This window comes from Melanotaenia boesemani, chromosome 15 (assembly GCF_017639745.1).
Source record: "Melanotaenia boesemani isolate fMelBoe1 chromosome 15, fMelBoe1.pri, whole genome shotgun sequence".
NCBI classification, from domain to species: Eukaryota; Metazoa; Chordata; class Actinopteri; order Atheriniformes; family Melanotaeniidae; genus Melanotaenia; species Melanotaenia boesemani.
Window position 1 is genome coordinate 9222121 of NC_055696.1, and position 23277 is coordinate 9245397.

At 38.0% G+C, this 23277-nt stretch overlaps 2 protein-coding genes across 3 annotated transcripts in view; both read right to left on the reverse strand.

The window, feature by feature from the left end:
• Positions 1 to 1101: 1101 nt before the first annotated feature.
• On the reverse strand, positions 1102 to 8445 carry dnajc18 (DnaJ (Hsp40) homolog, subfamily C, member 18). The gene is made up of 8 exons (XM_042008559.1): positions 7952 to 8445; positions 7068 to 7236; positions 6683 to 6828; positions 4464 to 4670; positions 4265 to 4377; positions 3886 to 3995; positions 3594 to 3766; positions 1102 to 2755 (listed from the first exon to the last, which is right to left on the reverse strand). Exons 1-8 carry the CDS (start codon positions 8076 to 8078, stop codon positions 2631 to 2633), a joined length of 1170 nt encoding a protein of 389 aa, XP_041864493.1. The 5' UTR covers positions 8079 to 8445; the 3' UTR covers positions 1102 to 2630.
• A 1199-nt stretch (positions 8446 to 9644) lies between these two features.
• Positions 9645 to 23277, reverse strand: part of ppp3ca (protein phosphatase 3, catalytic subunit, alpha isozyme) — a 33046-nt gene continuing 19413 nt past the window's right edge. The window contains exons 7-14 of one of the 2 annotated variants that reach the window (XM_042009128.1): positions 21386 to 21463; positions 21155 to 21249; positions 19640 to 19765; positions 19455 to 19532; positions 18640 to 18724; positions 18327 to 18424; positions 14397 to 14447; positions 9645 to 12596 (exon numbers count right to left, since the gene is read on the reverse strand). In XM_042009128.1, coding sequence (XP_041865062.1) covers positions 12418 to 12596; positions 14397 to 14447; positions 18327 to 18424; positions 18640 to 18724; positions 19455 to 19532; positions 19640 to 19765; positions 21155 to 21249; positions 21386 to 21463 — 790 coding nt within the window. In that variant the 3' untranslated portion in view covers positions 9645 to 12417. The remainder of the gene's footprint in view (positions 12597 to 14396; positions 14448 to 18326; positions 18425 to 18639; positions 18725 to 19454; positions 19533 to 19639; positions 19766 to 21154; positions 21250 to 21385; positions 21464 to 23277) is intronic. The other variant, XM_042009129.1, reaches the window with a different exon arrangement.

Consider the following 23277-nt stretch of genomic DNA (forward strand, 5'->3'; position numbering starts at 1 on the left):
GCAAATATATATTGTTTTCTTTTAAACAAAAGTTGGTCTGTTTCGGAGGAAAGTGTTGACCAAAAAAAAAAAAAAACTGACAGTTTTGCATCTGATCTGCTGAATGCAGTGCGTCCTCTTTAGATCAGTTTTGTTTCTTAATTGCATGGAGTTAACTCAACTTTCTTCATATCAAAAATTCTTCACTTTTTGGTCAAGTTGTGGGTGCAGTTTTAAATAAAATATGTTTTTGTCATCAATTCACAGAATTTCTTTTAAGTTTGCAGAATTAGAAATCAGTATCTCAAATTTATTTTTCAGATTTGTACTTCTTGATAAAACTTCATAGCATCCTTTATAGAACTGTTTTGGTGGTTTCTTGAACCTGTGCAAGCTTTGCAAACATTACTTTAGGCAGTTTCTCCTATTTTACCTGACAAATCATATCAAGCTCGTCTTAGTGTCTCTGACATGCCATCCTCAGGTTACTCTACATTCCTAGGTATAAATTTGGATTCAGCTTTGGCAGCTGAAGAACAGACTAAAGCCGCTGAGCTTGTGTGACCTTTGAAAAATCAATCTGTGGCTCTCTAGAATTTTACCAGAAAATTCTACAGTTGTATTTTCTTGTTTGGTTTTTACTTTGATTTATAGTGTGGCCCTTTAGGTTTATAAACGTATACAAGGTAAGGTAACTGTAATCGCTCAGATCTGTTTAAAATGACTTCAACAATACTGGTGTGATAAAGCAAAATGTCTTAAGCCTAAAAGCTACTGCTAAGGTCACATAAAAACAGACTTAAAACAGTTAAATGTGTGACATCATAGGAAGACTCAAATCGCCATTAAATGGTCCTGGATGCGTTCCTGGTGAGGTGATGTGGGCATGTTCCACCAGGAGGAGACGCCGGGGAAGACCTAGGACACGGTGGCAGGACTACATCTGGCAGCTGGCCTGGGAATGACTCAGGATCCTTCTGGATGAGCTGGCAAATGTGGCCGGGGAGAGGGAAATCTGGGATTTCTTGCTTAGGCAGCTGTCTCCACAATTCGACCCCGGATACATGACGAAAATAAATGGATGGATGGATAGATAAATTAATCAGACAAGTCAAGTATATATTCTTGTTACAGCTTTAATTTTCTGGTATATTTGGCTGAAAGCTTAATTCTGCAGTGTAACTCAAGTGTACTTCCACACTGATTGATTCCAAAGCCTGACTTGTGTCATTAATCACTGGAAAAGGATTTACATGTTTTTAACTTAGTACCTGAATATTCTCATCCATTTACATTATATAGTGTCAGGAGGTCATGAGGATGTGCTTGCCAAATAAATAAATGTGCACCTAATTAGAACACACTCACGAGGGTGCATGCAAGTAAAACGATACGGAACACAGGAGTAAATATTAACCTAAAATTGCTTCAGATGAATTTGAATATCAGAACAGCTAAGGCAGTTTGGCAGACTTGATGCACGGAAATGCAAATTAATTCCTGTAAATGGTACAAGGCCTTGGCTTAGTTATAAATAAATTTCTCAAAGCCAACATCCAACTCACAATGCCCTGGCTAGACAACATAAAGGTCAAAATGGTGGCTTCTACCTGTGGCAGGGAAAAGAGGTTTTTATCCATCAGGTTACATCCATCTAAGGTTGGATTTAATATATATAAAAAAAAAACCTCTATAAAAGATCAATACAGAGTAAGGGTGCTGGGTTTAGAAAATACAGATTTAAGTGGAAAACCACTATCTAAAAACTAAATTAAGCTTGTGCATGGTTCTTCATTAAATCCCCTAAAATCTTTCCTACATGCCCACAACTGAGCTCTCGCTATCCAGCAAGAAACACTGTCATTACATAGAAGTGTAAATGGGAAGTTAGTTGGACTTGACTTCAACATAACATATTCAAAATGTGGCCTCAGAAGCTAAATAGTCAATGCATTAAACACTTGTGTGAAGAGGTTGGAGGCTCTGGTCTTGCAGACAAGTACACACAACTGGAACATTGTGGTAATATTATGTCAAAAGATTAAAGTGAAACTTAGACTGTGCCCCCCGGATGAGTAAGGAAACCAAATGTCAGATTTGTTTGTTCAAATCACGTATAAAAGGTTCTCTGGCTGTACTCAGTCAACAGTACAGGTGCGCTTTGATTTGTCCAACAATACAGTATAATTTATGACACTTTACTTATTTCCCACAGAAAATTGTGAGCCAAGTTGCTCAACTAGCATTCACTCCATTAGTTAACAAATAAAACATCTAAAATTTCTGCTAGGCCACAAAAACATCCAAAAATAAATACAGATAAACTACAAAACCTGAACAGATAAAACAAATATGTGAACATATTGTAACCCCAAAGGGACACTGCATATGTTGTGCCATTTCTATAAGAAACTCTGAAGGCTCTGAGACATCATACACACTGCCACAGTGAGTTTGCGCTTGACGCTGCTACCGTCATAGCTAGCGCCTGGCAGCTAACACGCAACTTTCTACCATCGTTGAGGAGAGAAGGCACATTGTTTCCAGCGGTATATTCTTCCACTGACTTCACTGTACCCAAAGAAATTTCTTTAGAAAGTGGCCAGATTACACACTTTGCTAAAGAAACATTTTCTCCTCTCAAACAGTCCTCATTTGACTCTCAGACGCCCAACCAATCGTTGCAGCTTCTCACAGTTGTCCAGCCTCATTGACTCCGCCTTCTGCTTTAACCGTTCATCGCGGTAAAGTTGTCCGAGGTTTGCCAAGTCTGACTCTGCAAAAGGAATACCAAAAAAGAGATGCATTTTAACTCATTTTATAAGCTTTTTTACATTAATTTCATAAAAGTTAAAGTTATAAATTTGGTCACTTCCAGCTCTACGTTTTTATCGTGGGATTCCACATCAGTAGGTTTGTATTACTTGCTATTTCTACAAAAATCTACACTGCCCATTCATGCACGACATTGTAAAACTACAAACATGATTGTTTTTAATGCTTGACAGAATATAGCAACTTTTCAAATCCATCGATATGTGATTGAGCCCAAATCCAACCTGGAACAGCAGAGTGGTCAACATGAACATCAAACAGATTATCAATGGAAAGCACTTGGACAATACAATAAAATGCACACTTTAGTTGAAATAACATTCTTTAAAAACACACCAAAAGTAGAATAAATGTTTTCCTGATAGAGATTAAACAATTTAATCATAACTACCCACACCAATCACTTGTAGATTAAATGCCTATAACGCTACTGCATGTGTGAATACATTTAGCACATAAAATTCCACATTATTAATTCAGCCAAGACCTAAAAGAGAAAAACACATTTTAACTTAATTTCCTGTTTGTTTGTTTTTTCCCCAAGGGTCACCTTTGATATGAACATTAAATTTAGCATCATACCATGCAAATACAATACAATAAATGACAGAAAATGAAGAAAAGCATGACAGGTCCTCTTTAACAAAGACAAACTGAATGCAATGTAAAATGGTTTTATGTCAGGAAACTATAAAATACTCCACATAAAAACAAAAATGCAACTTTTGTGAAAATAATTTATTAACTCTACCACTAAATCAAGCAGGTTGTTTTCTTACTTTGCTGTTTCTCTTTCCAGCAGCTGCTCTGCAGGTGTTCAATATAGTCACTCTCAATGGTTTTCTCCAGTTCTTCCAGTGCAGCTCCACGGTACTCCTTCTCAAAACTTTTATCCACATAGTATTGGACACCCATGTGCTGTGTTTCTCTTGATACCACCAGTCCCATGGCCCTGATACCAAAAAACAGATGATTTCAATGTATTCGGTGGACTGAGTGGGTTAATCGTGGTGGAACCTGGAGATTTTATGGAATGCCTCAAGAATGAGACTGATGATTTTTCAGACTCACGGCTTGTAGAAGAGACTGTAGGGTGGGTTAGTGGCCATCATCTGAGTAAACACTGATATGAGGATTAACACCAGCACAGGCAGAAGCTGCAGAAGAGCTGTGAAGGTGTTCTGTGGGAAGATAAAAATCAAAAAAGATTATAAAGCATGTAATACTTTATGTAGGCTGATCCCACAATACTCACACCAGCACTGTACTGCTGTGTGCTGAGATTAAGTCACTTGAGGTGCAGCAAATATTTTCAAAATGCATCCCCAAATATTACTGTGCCTCTTCAGTGCCTATTAGTGATTATTGCTGCATCTCTACAAGAAGATTAAACACATGACAATGTGGTTCTTTATCAAGGATTCAGAATTATGTTTAGTGAGTCACTGACCTGACTCTGGTTTTCCTCCACCACCTCCTCGCGCCTTTCATGCGCACGTCGACGACGAGGCTGATAAAACTGCGAGTAGGAGGCTCCCTGGTTGGTGTACACGTGAATATTTCCTGCATAGTCAAACAGTGGTGCATACCATTAAGTGAAATAATAACATATCAATACTATATATCACAAATAAATCTATCAAACAAACCTGTGGGAAACCTTCCTCCAAAGAAAATATTGAAGAGCTCCTCAGGGGAAATGTCAGCTTCGAAGTCTCTGTGGAAGTTTCGGTAGTGTCGGTGGTGACTGTGGCTGGAGTTTTGAGGTGCATTCAAAGTTGTAGATTGATCTCCATATTGATCGTACTGCTGCCTCTTCTCTGGATTACTCAGCACTGCGTATGCATTGCCTATTGCTGTAGGGAATAAAGGGGAATATTTAGTTGTAACATACATGATGCCCAAAGCATAGTCTGACAATGTGACTTGCTTTAGCTCTTGGCTGCAACAAAAAGGACATTTACACCATTCTGGTTAATTTTTTGGCTGCTGAAAGTATCTTGAATCACATTAGTAATTTCTGCTTGCCATGTGTCCATGACTGCATCACAGGATTACTCCGATACAGAAGAAACTTTCACTTAATTTAACTGCTGACTGTGCTGGTAAAATATACAAACCCCTTTTGTTGTGTAACTTTCTGTTTAAGGAACACTGACATTATCCTGCCCTTTTCAGCTCATGCAGTATCTTTTGCCTCATGTTTACCTCAGCATCCCATCTTCTAGCACTCCTTTGGGTCCCTAGGGAAGATTAACTTCATAGTTTAAAACCCATCCCATAAAGGAGCTTTGTTACATCGTTAGACGATTGTAATAAACCAGTTTGCAATAATAAGGAATCAAATGTAAAAGTTACCCCAGTACGCATATATAGAAGAAATCTTCCATGTCTTATAGTTGAAGACAAGCTCAACTGTTGCCATAAAATAAACAGGTAATGACTATCTACTGGACATCGTTTTCTATTTTACAACAAATGTTTGTGCCACCTTTCCATATTCTGAATGTGACTCTGGCTTTACTTGAAATGAATCTGTATGGATGTGTTAAAAGTGCAAATTAAATTAGATTAAAAATACTTTATTAATCTCAAAGGGAAATTGTAATGTTGTCGTTTTTTCCTCCCCCAAACAACAATGATTTGGAAAATGCAGTAATCATAGCTGTCTGTTCTTCAGTAAAAACTGGAGGAAAGCTTGACTACACTCTTCTAAACAAAGCCTCCATAAAGTTAAGCTTAACTGCGCTACTCACCTTATTCAGAAACAGCATTCATTGCGTGATATAAGGCAAAACTGTCACCACATTAAAATATTTCCAGCTCAAATCTGACACTGCCTGCACTCAAAATGATTTCCATGGGGGAATGAGTTCTTTTTCCCTAACCAATCACAGCAAGCGAACATAGTTGCCTTAATGTGACACCATCTTGAGTCAACATAGAAGTGTCACCTGTGCCAATATGTGCGTCTTGCTAGAGTTTAAGGAGCTAGGCAAAGAAAAACAAGTGAGAAAGTTTCCTCGTTTGTCAATGGCATTGAGAGTACAAAAACAATGAATAGATGAAACTGGAATAGATTTGTGAACATAAGTGAACATCTTAAGTCAAACACCAGATGGAGTGGACAGATACAAACATACAGACCAAGGCAAAAGCATCCAGATCTTTTATCTCCCAAATGTCTAAACTTGTTTTATATAATGAAGGGAAGTCTTGATAAATTCAGGGGCTGGTTTGGATGTTCAAATCAGGATCTGTAGATGTCTTAAATTACATAATTATCTGGGCAGAACATTGGTACAGATTGAGATTTTGGAATAGATTTCAACTCCTAAAGCCTAAACGGTGAATCAGATTTAAATTGGTACAGCTCTCTTGTATTTCAGCCTGGGCATTGGAGGATGTTCAGCTTGCTCTAGGAATTTACATACTGGCAACACAAGCAAAGGCACAAAAGCTTCCTAATCAGAGGAATGTGGGTTATTACTTAAAGGAGCTTTAGAGAAATAACTTGCTTCAGACAGTTGAGGAATTGGGGTGCTTCCATGGAATAAAGAAGTGTTTTTTTAAACTGTGGATCATGCTAAGCTAATCCGATAATAAAAGTGGAGGGATGGGGTTAAGAAATCTGTCCTATTTAGGCTTGTTCAAACTAGACACTACCAGTGTTTGGGTGCAATTGCTGAACTGTCCGTTACATCTGACTTGTAGAAAAGAAAAAAGCATGAAAAGCATGCTATCAGGGTACATGTATAATAGAGGTAAACCCTGTTTTACCAAGTTACCAGGAAAGTTATAAATAATTCTGCTAGGGGCTGTATATCTGACCGACTACGTTTCCCTTTCTCCTGTCCTTTATTAGTACCTTTGAATGCATCTGTGGCTCCTGGGGCAAAGTTCTTGTCCGGGTGGAACTTCAGGGCCAGCTTCCTGTACGCCTTTTTCAAATCTTCATCACTGGCATTCTTGTTAACACCAAGGATCTCGTAAAAGTCCTTGCAATTCTTTATCCTGCAATAACAAATCATACTGGATGTCAAAACACAACCCCGAGCGCCACAGCTAACAGAAACACTCTTTTTAGTAGTTGGTTAGATGCACATTCAAATAGATTACTTTAGTCAGTCACAGTTGTACCTAAAGGTATTCGTCAACAGATGCAAATGCACCTGTAGCTAAAACAAAACCACTTAGTTATTGCTATGATTGTGATATGTGTATAGTTGAAAGTGTAAATAATAACTGTGCACCTGAGAACACCCTGGCGTTGCTCTTCAGTATAGGTCTTTTTTTCATCAACATTTACGTTACTGGTTTCATGGGTTCCTATATCCTCGTCTCTCCATCCTGTTGGTGGAGGCACATGGTTCGCTTCATGGGAAGTGCTGCCTCCATTTCTTAGTATGGCATCTATCAACACTACAAACAGCCACAACAGTGTGTACAGTCAACTGACAATCCAGGAAAATACAATTGGTATCATAGTGACAGTTAATTGTTACTGGCCAACAAAAGCATTCATGGTTATAGTCAACATATAGATAATGACAAGCTCTGAGAAGCTGTCAAATCTTTATCCAAAATCTTCCACCGGTGTTTACCTAAAGTTGGCAGCCACAATGTTAGAATTCATATTTACCTCAGACCTTTGCACCATTACCAATGTCTGGCATGAAAAGATTTACTTACATTTCTTTACAACCCCCCACCCTCCCTCTGCCATGTATACATCATGTTTATTACTGTTTATCATGTTGTATTAGAGGCCTTCGTGCATCTGAGGTCCTTTTAACGTGTTTTGTTAAAAGGAATCAACACAACGTAATTATTCGGTTATGATGCTATTACAGCAAAAGGCAAACTAAAGCTCTTGAATATACTCAGATTTTAATACAGCGCTGTCTCAGTCTGTGGTACTCTCCATGAATTGCAATGGGGGAGGGAGCCCTAAAAAACAGACCCATATTTTTTGCAGGAAAACTCAACATCAGTATTAAAGCTAGATGACAATTCTGCATCCAGAAAGCAGTATGAAAATACATTCCCATGACTCTATAGGCTTGAATTACTTGACTAATTCTGCAGCGTTAGCAAGTCGGACTGTCATTGCAGAATGTGCGTCAGCTAATTTTACCTCTGGCCCTGGTACTGGGGTAAATATTCTGCGCCTCATATAGCAGCTGCAACGCCCGGTCTTTTCGGCCCGACCGTAAACACAGTTTCGCCTTCTCTATGAGCCGGTCTGCTTCGTCTTTGTCCATTTCTGCGCTGTGGGCTTTTTTAGCGGATCCAATCGCTGCCTATAAAGGTCCGTCCCTATACAGTGTGCGTCAGTATCATGTGGTAGGGAGAGAAGACGCGCAGCTTCAGCTATCGTTGGATAGCCGATTAGCTTCGATTACAGACAGCTGCGTAATGTTAACTAGCAGCGAGTCTGCGGTCACTCAGTCCCTCGCGCTATATTAGCAGACGATGGCGGTTGCTACCAGGCTGCAAACGAGCCTGGAGTCGGGCCATTATTGACTTGAAGTCTCAGGTTTGATTGTTTTTGTTGCCTGGGCTTTGGCGGTGTTTAAAGGGACACCATTTAAATTAATGTCGGCCCCTTGTGTTGTGATAGACAAGAGGCGGAGGCGAGGGCATGGTGATCTCATTTCCGGTGTCAGAGCGCTGAAATCCGTAGACCAAAATGTGTTTGTAATAAATAAATAAATAAACAAAATAAATTTTTTTACAACCGACTTTCTGTACCACGGCAGGCGATGTATCCAAATGTCTGGGTTTACATCGGCAGGTGTTCTATGAAGCTGCTGCTGCCACCTTCAAGTCAAGATCTTATAGGCCCCCCACTGACATTTGTGACGCAATCACGTACTTGGATCAAGTGTAGTTCAAAAATAGTCATGATTTTTCTTACAGGCTTCACCTCTCCAGCAAGGATAATACATTTCAGCTTGACATCTTTTGTCTAATGTTATTAACATTCCGACAATTTGAAACAAAACAATATCTCCACCAAGGAGTTATTAATCACTGCTGCAAAGTTGGGAGAGGGACAGCAAAAAATTAGCTTGTGTAATGCTTGAAAGTGAAAAGATAGATACTCACCAACATAAAAAGAGCATCTTGGGAGACACAGAAATACAGATGGTGAGGGCTCCACCTCTATGCAAAGATTGTGTGGTCATACAGTTTAAAAATAAGGTCACAAAATTTAGTAAAATCTGTTTAAACAAGGAACAAAGCTGAAATTATAAACCACAACAATATTTATGGTTGTGCTCTTCAGTCCTTTTGGGCAGAACTGCATTAAAAACAATGTTCCATTGTAGAAATCACTTTATGGGCTCATAAACATTTGTGAACAAAAAAGAAGTTCTACTTTTCATTTCAGTTAAATGAAGTACAAAACCGTGTGGTGGTCTAACGAATTAAAATTTTATTTACTCTTGAGAAACTGTGTATGCTGTCTTCATTTCTGAGATCCATTGTTCTCCCCGGTTTCTTTCCACAGTCCAAAAACATGTGTGTTGGGTTAATTGGTGATCCTAAATTTATTATAGGGTGACTGTATGCATTTATATATTCTATCTCTTGCCTTATGATTGCTGGGATAGGCTCCACCCCCTTTCATAACTTCATATAACATCAGCATGACTCTAAAAATAAATAAATAAACAAATAAATAAAGACTAAATCTGTCACCTATTGACAATATTTGTCATATTGTAAAGATTTAAAAGGCAGTTTTTTTGGTCTCTGCATGTAACAGTAGAATGTTATAAAATGAATGCGAAACTAATGAACTAGACACCATACCACGCAACTTGTTCATGCATATTTTATTCAAGAGTAAAAAAATGTGATTTGTCCCATAGGGCATGCTTACAATGTGTGTATTATTTAGGAAGTCAAATGCCAAAACATATTTCCATAGATAATAAAAAAGATGTTGCAAAATAAAATCCATTATATTTCTTTGTTGAAGTATGCATGTCAACCATACAAGAAACAGTAACGGAGGAAGGAAAATAACCATAAGCTTAATTGTAACAATAATAATATCAGCAGTAAATATAACCAGAATACAATGTTTCCTGTTAAATGTAAGTGTGACACCTGATTTTCTTTGTGTCCATTTCATTAACATTTGAAAATCATGCTATCATGCTTTGGCAGCCTGACAAGTTGCTTTTCACTGAGATTATATTCATTCACACTATTGAACATTTTCTGTACATCAGTACAACAGAAGAAATAGAAACACAAGGCTTCACACCTTAGAAGGGCATCTCTGCATACAATGAATCAATATAAAATTAAAAGCAGTGGTAATAAATAACGTAAGAAAAAAATGGACTAAAACAAGTAAAGGAAGCCTATTTATAAAATTTATAAAACAAGACAAATAAAACTACAAATATAATTCCAAAAATAAATTAATTCAAGTTTACTATTTGAAACACAACTATCACGATTATAATCTCACATAACAATTAGGAACTTAATTGCATGCATTGATGCGTTCCATACCATAGATGCTGTGTTAGAAGTCACTTTTTGTCCATCCTGAATTCACATACGTTTGTCATTGAATAGAAAGATGGAATATAAGCTAGAAAAAATATTAAAGAATGACAGGAAATTCTAGAAATTCATTGTTTATACTACAGCTTCATGGACATTAACCTTTTCCATATTATATTTTTTGAACTAGCCAAAATGTTTTCAATTTTCAATTATTTTTTCCTACTTCATCAAACCAAAAAAAGACGTTTTACTACTAGACGTATGTTACAATATTTTGATGCTCTTTTTGGATCACAGTGTGGTTTCGCCTGTCGGGAAGGTTTTTTTCTTATCTAGTTTCTGCACTGTATTCCACAGTGAAGTTAGATTAAATGACAGAAATGTATTCAAAAATAAGAATCAAAGACTAAAATGTTAAACACTACCCATATGTTATTTTATAATCAATTCATAAGCCTGTGTTCAGTTTTCATAACTGAAATTCTTTTGATAGCCTTGCATTAAACCTTGATAGATTTTAGTTTAAATGAAAACACATTTTGTCTCAGTAGTTTTGCTTAGCTAAATTCTGGCTTGGACTAAAATCAGAAATTAAAGTCTGTAAGACACGGAAAAGATCAGCTGTTATGATGACAGATGTGGTTGCTAAATAGCCTGTTTAAAAATGACTTTAATGAATTCACAAATGTCTAGAACGTCCTCCTCCATCTGATAAGAGTGCTTTGTGTAGCATAAAATCTCTGAATTTGCAGCACAGCAAAAAGTGCAAAACCTCATAGGATGCTGATGTACACTGGAGTGATTGCACATATTCTTATTATATATTTAGCAAGAAGCAGGTGAGAAATAATAGTTTAGTGTACTGATGGCAGGGTATGTCCCAACATTCAAAATCATTTAGTCAATTTCCAGGAACTGGTGTTCATGCAGAAGAAATTAAATGATCCACAGCCATCAGCAAAATGTATATTACCCAAAAAATTAAATGTATACAGATGTTTGATCATGTGAGGTAAATCTGTATTAAATGTGATGCCATTCTGATTTAAACTGTTACTAAAATTGTGGTAAATAACTGTTAATGATCTAGAAAGAAATAAAACCCACTGAGATTCAGCTGCACACATTGATTAATTTGCCCATCTACAAGGGACTGTGTAACATTTTTAGATGTCAAATCTTGGTGTTTAATTTGTGATTACTTTCAGTAAGGAGTTGAACTGTTTCCCAAATGCTCTTTTCATCCCCTCCAGGTTATGTTTTCCGGGAGATGGCTGATGATGAAGAATATGAATAGATGCACTGCTGGGGATTATTGAGACATATCCGAGGTGGAGTTTGATCTCAGACAACAATGGCTTTGGCTGTTAGAGTTGTGAGCACATATGTGCACCCTGTCCTCTTTTCCTGCAGAATGACAATGTCTTTGTAAAAAGTAAATCAATCAATTTTAAGTCCACTGGTAAGACAGCATGCTGCAAGTTTGAAGATGGACACGTTTTCATTTTTGCTTTTTTCCTTTCTTTTTGCTTTTTCGCTCACAAAGTGATGTGATCTAAAACTATCAAAACATGTAGATAAAGAAGATCCTCCTCCTCTTGAAGTGAATTTGTGAGTTATTAATAATAAATACTTTATAAAACAGTAAAATGATTTGTGTGGCATGGATACTGCAGTTATGTCTTCTGTCAGGCCCTGTAATAAAGGAGCACGCATATCAGCACTCAAAAACAACAAAACCCCCAACAATTCAGTCTGTAATTGAATTGAGAAAGGGAACAACAGTCAGAGACAACTTTCAACCACAATTCTTTGCAGTCAAGCTGCAGCCTGTGGGTCTCTCTTTATTGCTGCCCTTTGCTGTGAACCCCAGCTCCCCCTCCCCCAACTGTGCAATGACATACTGTCATAAAATAAATGACCTTTTTGCCCGTTTTTAGATTTGCTGCAGATTTCATGTTCTACCTGTGGGCCTGTTTTAGTTCTATGTTCTGAGGCCTGAATTTCCGATTTAGCAAAGTCTTGCTGCACAGCGCAACAGCAGCACGGTTGTGAGGCTCAGACAGCACATCACTGGATGTTGCTGTTGTCTTCTGTGCCGTTTGCCTCTGACATATTCATCTTGCCCATGGAGTGACCCACATGGTTCACCCCATCCTTGCGAGGTGGCATGCGTTCGTTGATGCGGTCTAAGCCCTTAGCCTCCTCGAAGCTGGTGATCTTGTGCTGAGGGGAGAATCCACGAATAGCTGAAGAAGAAAACACATATAAAGGTATCAAGATCATGTAAAGGCACCATCTTTAAGTTTTTCTACTCATATCTCATGTTGTTTATATCAAATGCTGTTGGCACTTCCCAGTAAATGCCCATAGATAACACGTGATTTCAGTCTGTAAGTCCTCATGATCACATATCATTCATACATACTTTTTAAAATAGAAACATCTATCATTTAACTCAAAGTATTAATTGGGACATTAGTTGTAACACAGTAATGTAACACAAAAGCCATGGGTTCATCCAGGTGGAAGGTCAGTAGGGCACTGGCCCCTGTTCAAGTCTGTCTGCCCCTTGAAGTGCCCTTTCCCAGTCAGTGATGGCTTGACCCCTTACAGTCAGTAAAAATGATGAGCTTCGGTACTTTAAGCACTTTTTACAACTAAGGTGATATGTGTTTACATCTTGTGGGGAAATAAAACAAGAAAGGAAACAATTTGAGTTGTTGTATTTAAAAGTGAGCAGCTGGTACTGTGTTGAGACATAGATGTAGTAGTTTTGATTGGACCAGAATGCAGCATGATGGTCATTTTTTTTAACTCAGAAGTGGGAATTTCCAAGTTATTTATGGGAAAATTTAAATGATGTATTTTTTATGAAGTACTAAAAGTGGTTAAATAAAGAACAATTAACAAATTAAAATCAAGGTAGATTTTGACTTTAATTTTAAACTAGCCAACAATTTAATGAGTGATTAAATGTGTATAAACTTACTGAAGTAAGAATTGTGCATGTGTCTTGTACACATATTTGGCACCCTTTTACATAATCTGGTGGATCGGATGCCCAGCTCCACCACCGCCTTTCTTTTGTTTCCCATAAAGTAAAGTTACCCATTGACTAAAATGGTAGTCTTGCAATATACACGTCCCTCCAGCATCCAGTTTCCTCCAAAAATATATTAATAAAAAAGAATGATGCCTATATAGTCTAGTAGCTTTATGAGGTAGGGGTTTTGTGTTAATTTTAGTTTTTATAAATTACTCAAAGCACATTTCTACACAATGTCATAGCTTTACTTGTCTCCCAAACAGGACACATGAATAAATAGTAGATACATATAGAAAAAGATTGCTTGTGCTGGAAACTGTTGTCTCAAACTTCAGCTTCATGATTCGTGAGTATAAATGACCTCAGAAACAGTCAAAATAAGTATTTAATGTTGATGCTCTGGACTTTTTCTTGTTCTTGTGCATGCAACAATCTTTTGAACTAGATGGAGGCCATTTACAAGTCAGACCCAAAACAATGTGCTTTAGTCATGCATCTTGTAGCAGCACTTCACTTTGCAGGATTTTAAATAATTATGAACACTCCTTGATACCTTAAAATGCAAAAGCATTTTCATTTTGGTTTAGGCTGTAGATGCTAGTGAGAGTTGCATCAAGCTGACATATCACCTTCTTAGTTCCCTCCAGTTTGAGTGCTAGTAATAAAAACATGATCTCACACCATATTTCCACAATGCATTTACCCCCAGTTGTGATATGTTTTCCTCTTCATCACCTAAACATCCATTGGAAAATTGTTCCTTAATAATCCTCTTTATGTATATTTGACTTTATTTATTTAAAGATGATTTAAAATCAGATTATCTATTTGGGTTTCTTTTGTTCTACTGCTGTACAGCAAAGTAATGTGTCTTGAACTAAAAGCGTACAAAGAGTGGGCTTATTGTTGTGTGAACTGTCCATGAACTTCACATGGGGCCTCTACAGCAGGATACCCTGAAAACATAGTGATAGAGGTGGGAGAAGGAGCACCAGTTTACCTTCTCTGTCCTCATCATTCGTCTCGATGGCTTCAATGGCTTCAATGGTGGCTGAAGGGGGAGGAGGGGAGCAGGTTACGCCTGATAAAGCCATGCAAATGTTCAATGCAGCCCCAGGGAGAAGGCAACTCATGTTTTGGTCAGATGAGCTATAGATGTTCATTGTCAATGCAGCCAAACTCAGAGGAGCGCCATGTGTTAATACTGAGAGAATTGGCATCTGGGGTTAGATAATTCATAAAAAAAGATAACAAAGGAAAATCAACAAGAAGAAATAACAGAGATATGAGATGAGAAGGAGTGGCGGACTGACATGAGTGACACATTTTAGTTAAGACCACAAAAATAATAAGAATAATTTGCACTGGCACTTCCCACGGTTTATCTTTCCTTTTGTTTCTCTGTGTTACACACAGGTTTAATTATTTTTTTAATTTATTGTTTTAACATGTGCAACACTCTGGTACTGAAAATGTCTGCTCCTGATTATCTGCGACTTTCTTCTTTACCTAACGGCATCACCATGAACTACCTTCTATAGAGAAAGAAGTCATTTTGGAGCAGTCAATCAAGACAAGAGCTTAAACAGTTTTTCAGAAGGAAAATACCAAAAGATGCTGCAGTACTGTACAGTTTGGGAAAACAGTGTGTGTGCATCTGTGTGTCTGTTTTAAATATTTAAGCATGTAAATAAAACTAAAAATTACAAATGTGTAAATGAGCATAAAACACTCCATAATTGTTTGTTATTTATATATAAACTCCCTTGTAATAAGGTTTTTAAACTCAATGGGATTTTTTTCCTGGTAAAATAAAGGTTAAATAAATTATATTTTACACATTTTAATCACTTAACAATATTTGCCCCAAAAGCTGCTCTGGGGCAGACTGACGGAAACATGGCTGCCAATCTGCACCTACGGCCTCTCTGACCACCACCGAATGCTCATCCACATTCATACCAGCAGTGATGCCAACACTGGAGGCAAGTAGGGTGAAGTGTCTTGCCCAAGGGCACAACAACAGATGACTAGGGGAAGTGGGAATCGAACTGCCAACCTTCCAGTTATTGGACAGTCCGCTCTACCAACTGAGCCACTCTCAAGCTCGTTTTCCTCTACCAGAGTCCTGGGAGCAGGTTGGGATGGTTAGGGTGTGGATATGGTTTGTAAACTGTAATCTTGTTGCATTTCACAGCCAACAGTAACCTTACCTGAGAGGTGGAGTATCTTTCGAATAGTAATAGATGCCTCAGCTATGTAATAGCATGGCGTCATCATGGCACAAAGCCTTAGTGGAACCAAAACATGACTCAGAAACAAAGGAGGAGAATGGCGGTCATCCAACTGTTTGTGTTCTTTCTTCTTGGCGGTGCTTCGTAACGCCATTATAAATGGAGATTTAATAAAAAAAAAAAAAAAAAGGAAATGTGTTGCTTATCAAGGAACTATTTCTGCTTTGTTTTTATGCCACGTGACTTTTTTGTCTCAACCAATCAACTGATTGCAATGTGTCAAACTCCACTCTTTCTTGTCAGGTCGGTTAGAATGGTACCCCAACAGAAGTGTCCCAACAAAGTAAGACGTGTCGGGTTGGACATTAGGGTACCCTTCCCAGTTTTCGCGTGTGGTAACACTAAAAAATGTGTCCTGGCTCGCCCTGCCCCGACTTGCACCCAGTGGTGAAAACAGAGCTTTAGCAGTTCCTATGATTGTGAAGAGATGTCTGATGTTTCTCCAGGTATCTGTTGGAGTCACTTCTCCAGTTTGGGGGACACGGCCTCCAGTGCTCTGATGACCACTGGTACTATGGTCGTTTTCGCCTTCCAGGCTTTCTCCAGTTTCTCATGTTCTTTTTTCCTGACATTCTTTTTTCTGAACACTATGCTGGCTACTTGGTATGGCTATTCATGTATTCCTTTCCTGCCAGTATCTTGCACCCTGTTGTTATGTGCTGGATTGTTTTAGGGGCTTCTTTGCACTGTGCTCAAGATTTGCTCTGGTGCCACCATGATTAGCTCCTCTGTGCTGTCCTTCAGTCCAGCCCTCACTAGCCATTGGTGGGACTTGTTCATATCCGCCACTTTAGCTATCTGTCGGTGATACATCCCATGCAGGTTTTTTTCCTCCCATGATGGTTCCTCCAACTCTTTCACTCCAGTTTCCACTGCCTGAGACATTTACAAAGTGCTTCATCTCTTGAGGCCATCTTCCTGATGTATTCATGAAGCTTGGATGTTTCATCTTGTACAATGGCTCCAATGCTTACTATTCCTCTGCCTCCCTCCTTGTGCTTAGTGAATAGCCTCTGGACACTGTATTTGGGGTGGAACCCTCCATGCATGGTGAGCAACTTTCATGTTTTAACATCTGTGGTCTAAACTTTCTCCTTTGGCCAGCTTATTATCCCAGCAGGTACCTGATCACTGGCAGGCAGGGCATAGCTGTTAATTTCCCAGATATTGTTCTTGCCATTGAGCTTACTTCTCAGGAATTGCCTTACTTGTTTCAGATACTGTATTTAACTGTTGCAGCTTCCCTTGTGGCCTCTTCATGGTTGCCATTTGCCTGTGGTATTGTGGTATTGCCAAGGTACTTGTAGCTCTCCTCAACATCTTCTATTCTGTCTGCTGGGAGTGCAGTGCCCTCCGTATGGACTACCGTCCCTCTCTTTGTCATCAGCTGGCTACATTTCTACAGTTCAAATGACATTCTGATCTCCCTGCTGTAGATGCTGGTGGTGTAGATCAGTGAGTCGATGTTTCACTTGCTCTCAGCATACAGCATGATGTCATGCATGTAGAGGAGGTGACTGATGGTGGCCCCATTCCTGAGTTGGTATCCATATTGAGTCTTGTTGATTAATTAACTAAGGGGGTCTAGGCCTATGCAGAACAGAGGCATTTCTCCTTGATATATGCCACATTTGATGGACACTTGTGCAATTGCCTCAAAGTTGGCCTCAAGGGTGGTTTTCCATAGCCTCATTGGGTTTTCAATGAAAGCTCTCCAGTGAAGGCTTCCTTGTAATCAATCCAAACAGTGCACAGGCTTGTCTGTCTGGTTTTGCAATCTTGGATGACAGTTCTGCCAACCAGCAGCTGGTCAGGTCCTACTGTAGGATGCAAAAGAAGCACCAGGGAAAAGCTAAAACTCATAGTCATAAGAGGCAGGCGATAATATATTATAATTCAGGGAGGAAAAATAAGCCCATTTCCCACATTGTGTAAGACTGGACAATATGTGAAATGTTGTATATCATACTATAGTCACAGTTTACTGAATTCAACACATCACATTGCCATAAAAATCCATGTTCTAACATGAAGCTAAAGCTTGCCAAGTGCACTGTGTTAGTGTAAAAAAACAAACAAACAAACAAAAAAACCAAACAAAACAAAACAGAGCATTGTTTAAAAAAAAAGTGGCAGTGGATGGGAGCAGTTGATACATATTCAGATAGAGAGGAGAAGCTTCTTTAATTTAAACACTTTATACGGCTCAGATTTAGATAAAAATTATTTGGTGCTGCACAGGGTAAAACTGAGGAAAAGGACAGTTTTAACAGCATTGTTATTTATTTTGATATCGGTACCTTCCTGATTCCCCTAAATAACTGATCATATATCAAGTGAACCCACCCCTGTTGGTGTGTGTCTGTTGATGTGACTTCAGCACTTACTTTTTTGCCATGTTGAAAATTGTGTATCATGTCAATTAGTCAAATTACAGTCTCAAAATGTTATGTAAAAGTACTGAGAGGAGCTTTGTAACACCAACACATTCAATTGCCACAAGGTTAATAGAAATTTGCGACTGTGTGAAAGGGACTTTAGACATACAGGGACAGATAAGGATGGTGATGAGGAAGAGAAACACAAAAAAGGGAATAAATTGTAGAGAACAGGCTTAGTCTGAGCCCTGTACTCACCACTCTGCAGTGTCTGTCTGCCTCCAGAAAGAACCCCGCTTGGCAGCATGCCAGTGGGCGTCAGGCCCTTAAGTGTCAACACATTTTCACTCTCCTCTCTGCAGGAACACCAGAGACATACAAACGGGTTGGAAAATTGAGCCGAACCTTTATCAAACCAAAGAAAAACACTTTGTGCCTGTTGCTCTACACACACACACACACACACACACACACACGCTCACACACACACACACACGCCTTATACAGTTTGAAAATATACCATGCAGTCACACCTAGACATAGTCATATGTACACAAATAAAAAAACTTACCTGAGAACTGAGAACATTTTGGCCATTTTGCCAATAGCACGAATCTTATTTCGAATCACCTCCTTGCGTGCTGCAGCTGCATTGGCTGCAGAAAACAAACAAACAAACAAACAAACAAACAAACAAAAAAGGCATCCCAAGTTTTCAGAAATTACATATGCTCTCACAAGCTATTTAAACATAAAACCATTTGTAGTGTTTTAGAGTATATAAAATAGATGTGTGTAAGTATGTGCAGAGGATACTGTGTTTATGTGATAAACTGCAATGGATCGTTAATGTAAGCCACTGAATTTTATATTGTACCCATTGGACTATATACAATACATAGTGTCATTATAGTCTACATAAGGGATCTGAAAATCCGGTCCTTTGTCTTCCATACTGTCCTACATGTGTTATTTGATTCCCTGCTCCAACACACCTCCATTCAAATAAAAAGAAAAGAAAAAGAACTTGACAACAACAGCTTGTTATCAAGTTCTGCACAATGACCCTTAATTTGAATAAGGTGTTTTAAAGCAGTGAAAAGTCTAAAACCTGTAGGACAGTGGCCCTTACTGACTTCTCTGTTGTAATTAAAGTTGTGTAAGTAGTCTTATGTTTAGTGATAAAATGATTGTAAAGACCTCCCCGCTGTAATACACACACACACACAAAATCCTCTTAGAGATTTTCCTGACTTGTTTTTCTCATCAAAGTTTAGATATGAATGTGATCTAGCTCAGTGTGGCGGGTCAACTGAACCCACAATACACCAATGATAAATATGCAGTAATTAGTGAACTGTTGAATGTCCTTTGCAGAGTTCTCACCATCAAAAATCTCATCTTCATCATTCATGAGTTCATCATCAGAGCAGATGCTTAGCACGTTCACCAACATTTCTGTGACTGTGAAGGATAAAGTGTGGAGGAAACAGGTGGAAACAGTGGATAGAATAAATCAGGGTGTGATAAAGAATTTCAAATCTTCTGTCAGATGTCAAAGGGCTTTCTACCTTTTTCTCCAACAAATGGCAGAGACCAAGTGAAGACATCCATGAAGTTGGGAAGCCAGTAGGGATGTGGTGAGCAGTTGAACTGTCGAATGTTCATGACATTATTTTCATATTTCAGCACAGCGGCTGTTGGGGAAACAGCGGAGACAGAAGAATGAAACTGTTTAATTCTGCCTGCATTTTATAGCCTGATATTATAGTCACACAATGAATTTAGACAAAGCTTTGTATGAAATACAGGTTTTAATATATTCTTCAATAATTGTTTATAATTATTAAGTGTAAAATACTCGATAGTTTAAGTGAAGGAAAACACATATTTAGCAACTTGTTGCTGTATCCGATAAACTTAAAGCATTACATGTCTATAGAGCCAAAACAAGTCTTTCTTGTTGCTTGATGAGCCATGACAGCATCATGAACTGAGGTTGAAATGAATAAATCTGTTATTTAAAACAAATGATGGTTCATTATGATGCATTCTATACATGCATACTGGCAATTACATCAACACAACAGAATTACTACGATGAAAAAGCATTGACCTGTAATATAGAGGAACAGACACTTCAGGACCTGCTAGGATGAAGAATCCTGACACTTCGACTTCAGTTAATAGGGCTGGACTGGAGGTATTTAGTTTTGACTCTTTACAAAAACTCCAATGTTTTGTTTTATTTTATTTAAACAAGCCTGTAGTAGAAACATTTATAAACTCTGAATAGCCTCAGTGGCTACATTATTTATTACATTTCCAGATGCAAAAGGATCACAGCTGAACAATTTTAATAGAATGTTATCTTTGTTATGGTAGGTTCGAAAAGATAATGTGATCCTTAAAGAGACAGTATACAGCTGTGGATCATAGTCATTTAGTTAGCATGTCATATGCTCTATTTAAATGTTTTAATGTTCAGTGACATTACTCTTTTTGATTTTTTCCCTACCATGAACAGGAAGAGACTAAATGTGATATTTTACCACTAGGTGGCCCAGCTGAGGCCAGAGATTGCTGACACTGTTACATCAAAAGGGATAAAGCCACATGGAGATAGTCAGCAATGCTGACAGTCCCTCCCACGCACCCCATCTCTCATAGCCGATGGCAACCAAGACACAGATCTGAGAACACAAACAAACGGGGGCTCCCTGATGCTTACTTATGCCTGCTCACAGCTAAATGCACTTACATTAACTAGTGCACACAAGTTTGTGCTTTAAAAACAGTTGCATTGAAAACATGTTTTCAATTTTCTGATATGTAACTTTTAGTTCCAGGGTTACAGATGTTAGAACAGTGGGATGAGGCGCGTCTCTGTCACATCACCAGGCTCCACTGTTTATTGTTTTAACAGTTAATTTAACAATAAATTAATACTGTAGTCATATATATATATATATATATATATATATATATATTTTTTTTTTTTTCTTCATCATACTAGGCTATTAAAAAAAGAACAGGGAGAGCTGCAAAGAGTTGCAATGAACAAATGAAACAAGAGCTTTGCTGACCTTTGTTGTTGTAAACATCCAGGTAGTTTGGCGCTGAGAAGATGGTGATGAGGGATGGGAATCCAGTGGTCTGACTTTTACGGTACATCCGGTAGCTTCAAGGCAGTTGGGTAAAGGTACAGGCAGAAAATTAAAAAAATATATTTTTTTAATCTATAATTATAAATATATATTTATTTTTGTTTGAGTCAATTGGTGTGTCTAATTATGCGTGTTGTAGTGATACCATACCCAGCATCTTGCGCTTCGTGTGCTCTGATAATTGATAATAGGTTATTGCTCTGTAGGAACTCGCATACAGCTGGATAACTGTAAAAGAGTAAATACAATCTTTGTTTAGACACAATTCTTATAAAGTTCTGTAAACAGAAGAGAAGAGCAACATAAGAGAATGAAAATCACAGAAACACAATATAACTTTATTGTCTTTTTTTTGCTGCAAAAACTTTTAAATCTACAAATTCGAGGAACAAAGAAAGGTTTTTAGGTGATTTATAACACCTGAAGTAGGATTTCATAACACAAATAAACAAATAAAAAAAAAAGAACAAACTTCACTCACATCTTCCATATCAAGGAAAGCATCAAAAATTGAATACAACTGTTCTACAACCTTTTTGCCTTTCCCTTATTATGGTGATATAATTTTTACAGGGACTTTAAAAACATATCTATACTCTTTAAACTCTGTGTATAACTGTGCTCTGAGTTTCATAAAGTTGCATTTTCCTTACAACTGTGATCTATATACCAAAACTGGCTGACCATCTTTAAATGTACGCAGGGAAACACATCGGCTATCTTTGTTATACAAAGCACTTCAAGCTCTTCTTACTATTTTGGAAAATATTTCCACAGGACTAAAAGCCATTATGCTTTTGTGATTTTTGTAGTGTGACTGTCCGTTGTGTGTGCACTGAGCTTGAAAAAAGAACATTTAGTTTTGCCGCCCCACCAGCATGGAACAGACTACAAAATGACTCAGAGTTGTCTAAACTGATTCACTTGAAGCCTTACGTTTAATCCTAAACTACAGACAATGTGAAAGCATTGGGTAGTGCTTCTGTTTTTAACCATTTAATTTGTTACTCTTGTCTACTGGTTGTAATGTCTTTATTGTTTATTGTTCACTGCGATGGACTGGTAACCTGTTCGAGGTGTGCTCTGCCTCTCACCTGCTAATCGCTGGGATAGGCTGCAGCTTCCCCACAACCCTGAATTGGACTAATCAGTATAGAAAATGGATGGATGGGTGTTTATTGTTCATGTTGACATGTGCTACTGACCTCTTGGCCAGGTCACCCTTGTGAAAGAGATTATGATCTCAATGGGTTTTATCTGGTTAAGAAAAAAATTTTTTTAAATCACAACAATGTGCTACTTCTCTTAGTCAACTTGTTGGATGTGGGTAGCTCCAGGACACAATGCTATCAGAACCACCATACCCCAATAAAGCATTGAAAATTAATATCAGATGTACAATACCAGTCAAAAGTTTAGACACACTTTCTCAATAAATCAAATGGGAAAATATCACCAAACCTTTGACTAGTAGTTAATCTAAAATCCATATCTGTACAGGCCTCAGCTTGCAATGTGTAAGGCTAAAAAATCTGCTGTTAATATATTGGTGACAGAAGTCTTGAGAAGTCTATGCTTCTGCAGGACAGAGCTCTTCTTGCAGCACCTTAAGAACCAGCAGAATATTAAATGGGTAGACTTTATGTAAATAACTATTTATTATTAAAGATGCTAATTTGTTCCAGTCACTGAGTTAACTGTAGTGCAACTTCTGTGCTGCTGCATATTCCAGAATAATTTCTCAGAGACTAATTGTAATTTTGTTTTTCCTGAACCACCTACACACCGTATATGTCCTCCATGTTGGTTTTTCTGGCCAGATAAACAATGAGCGGCCCCATAAAAGCAACATTATTTTGTGACAGTTTAAAGTAGAGTTGCTTAGCCACAAATCACAAATGAAACTTAATTTGGACCAGCATGTTTTATGAGAAAACAAAACAAAAACAAACAAAAGAAAAAAAAACACATATGATTTTCGAACAGCAAACATCATACATGTGTCATGCAAGAGAGACAAATAATGTCCTCTAGTCCACCTG

What these genes read in the sequence shown, in the direction of transcription:
- dnajc18 (XM_042008559.1), bottom strand. Translation starts at nt 8,078, where the DNA reads ATGGACAAAGACGAAGCAGACCGGCTCATAGAGAAGGCGAAACTGTGT. An exon ending in CAACGCCAGGGTGTTCTCAG is followed by an intron (nt 6,829 to 7,067) that starts GTGCACAGTTAT and finishes TTGTTATTGCAG; the next exon opens with GATAAAGAATTGCAAGGACT. An exon ending in AGCCACAGATGCATTCAAAG is followed by an intron (nt 4,671 to 6,682) that starts GTACTAATAAAG and finishes TATTCCCTACAG; the next exon opens with CAATAGGCAATGCATACGCA.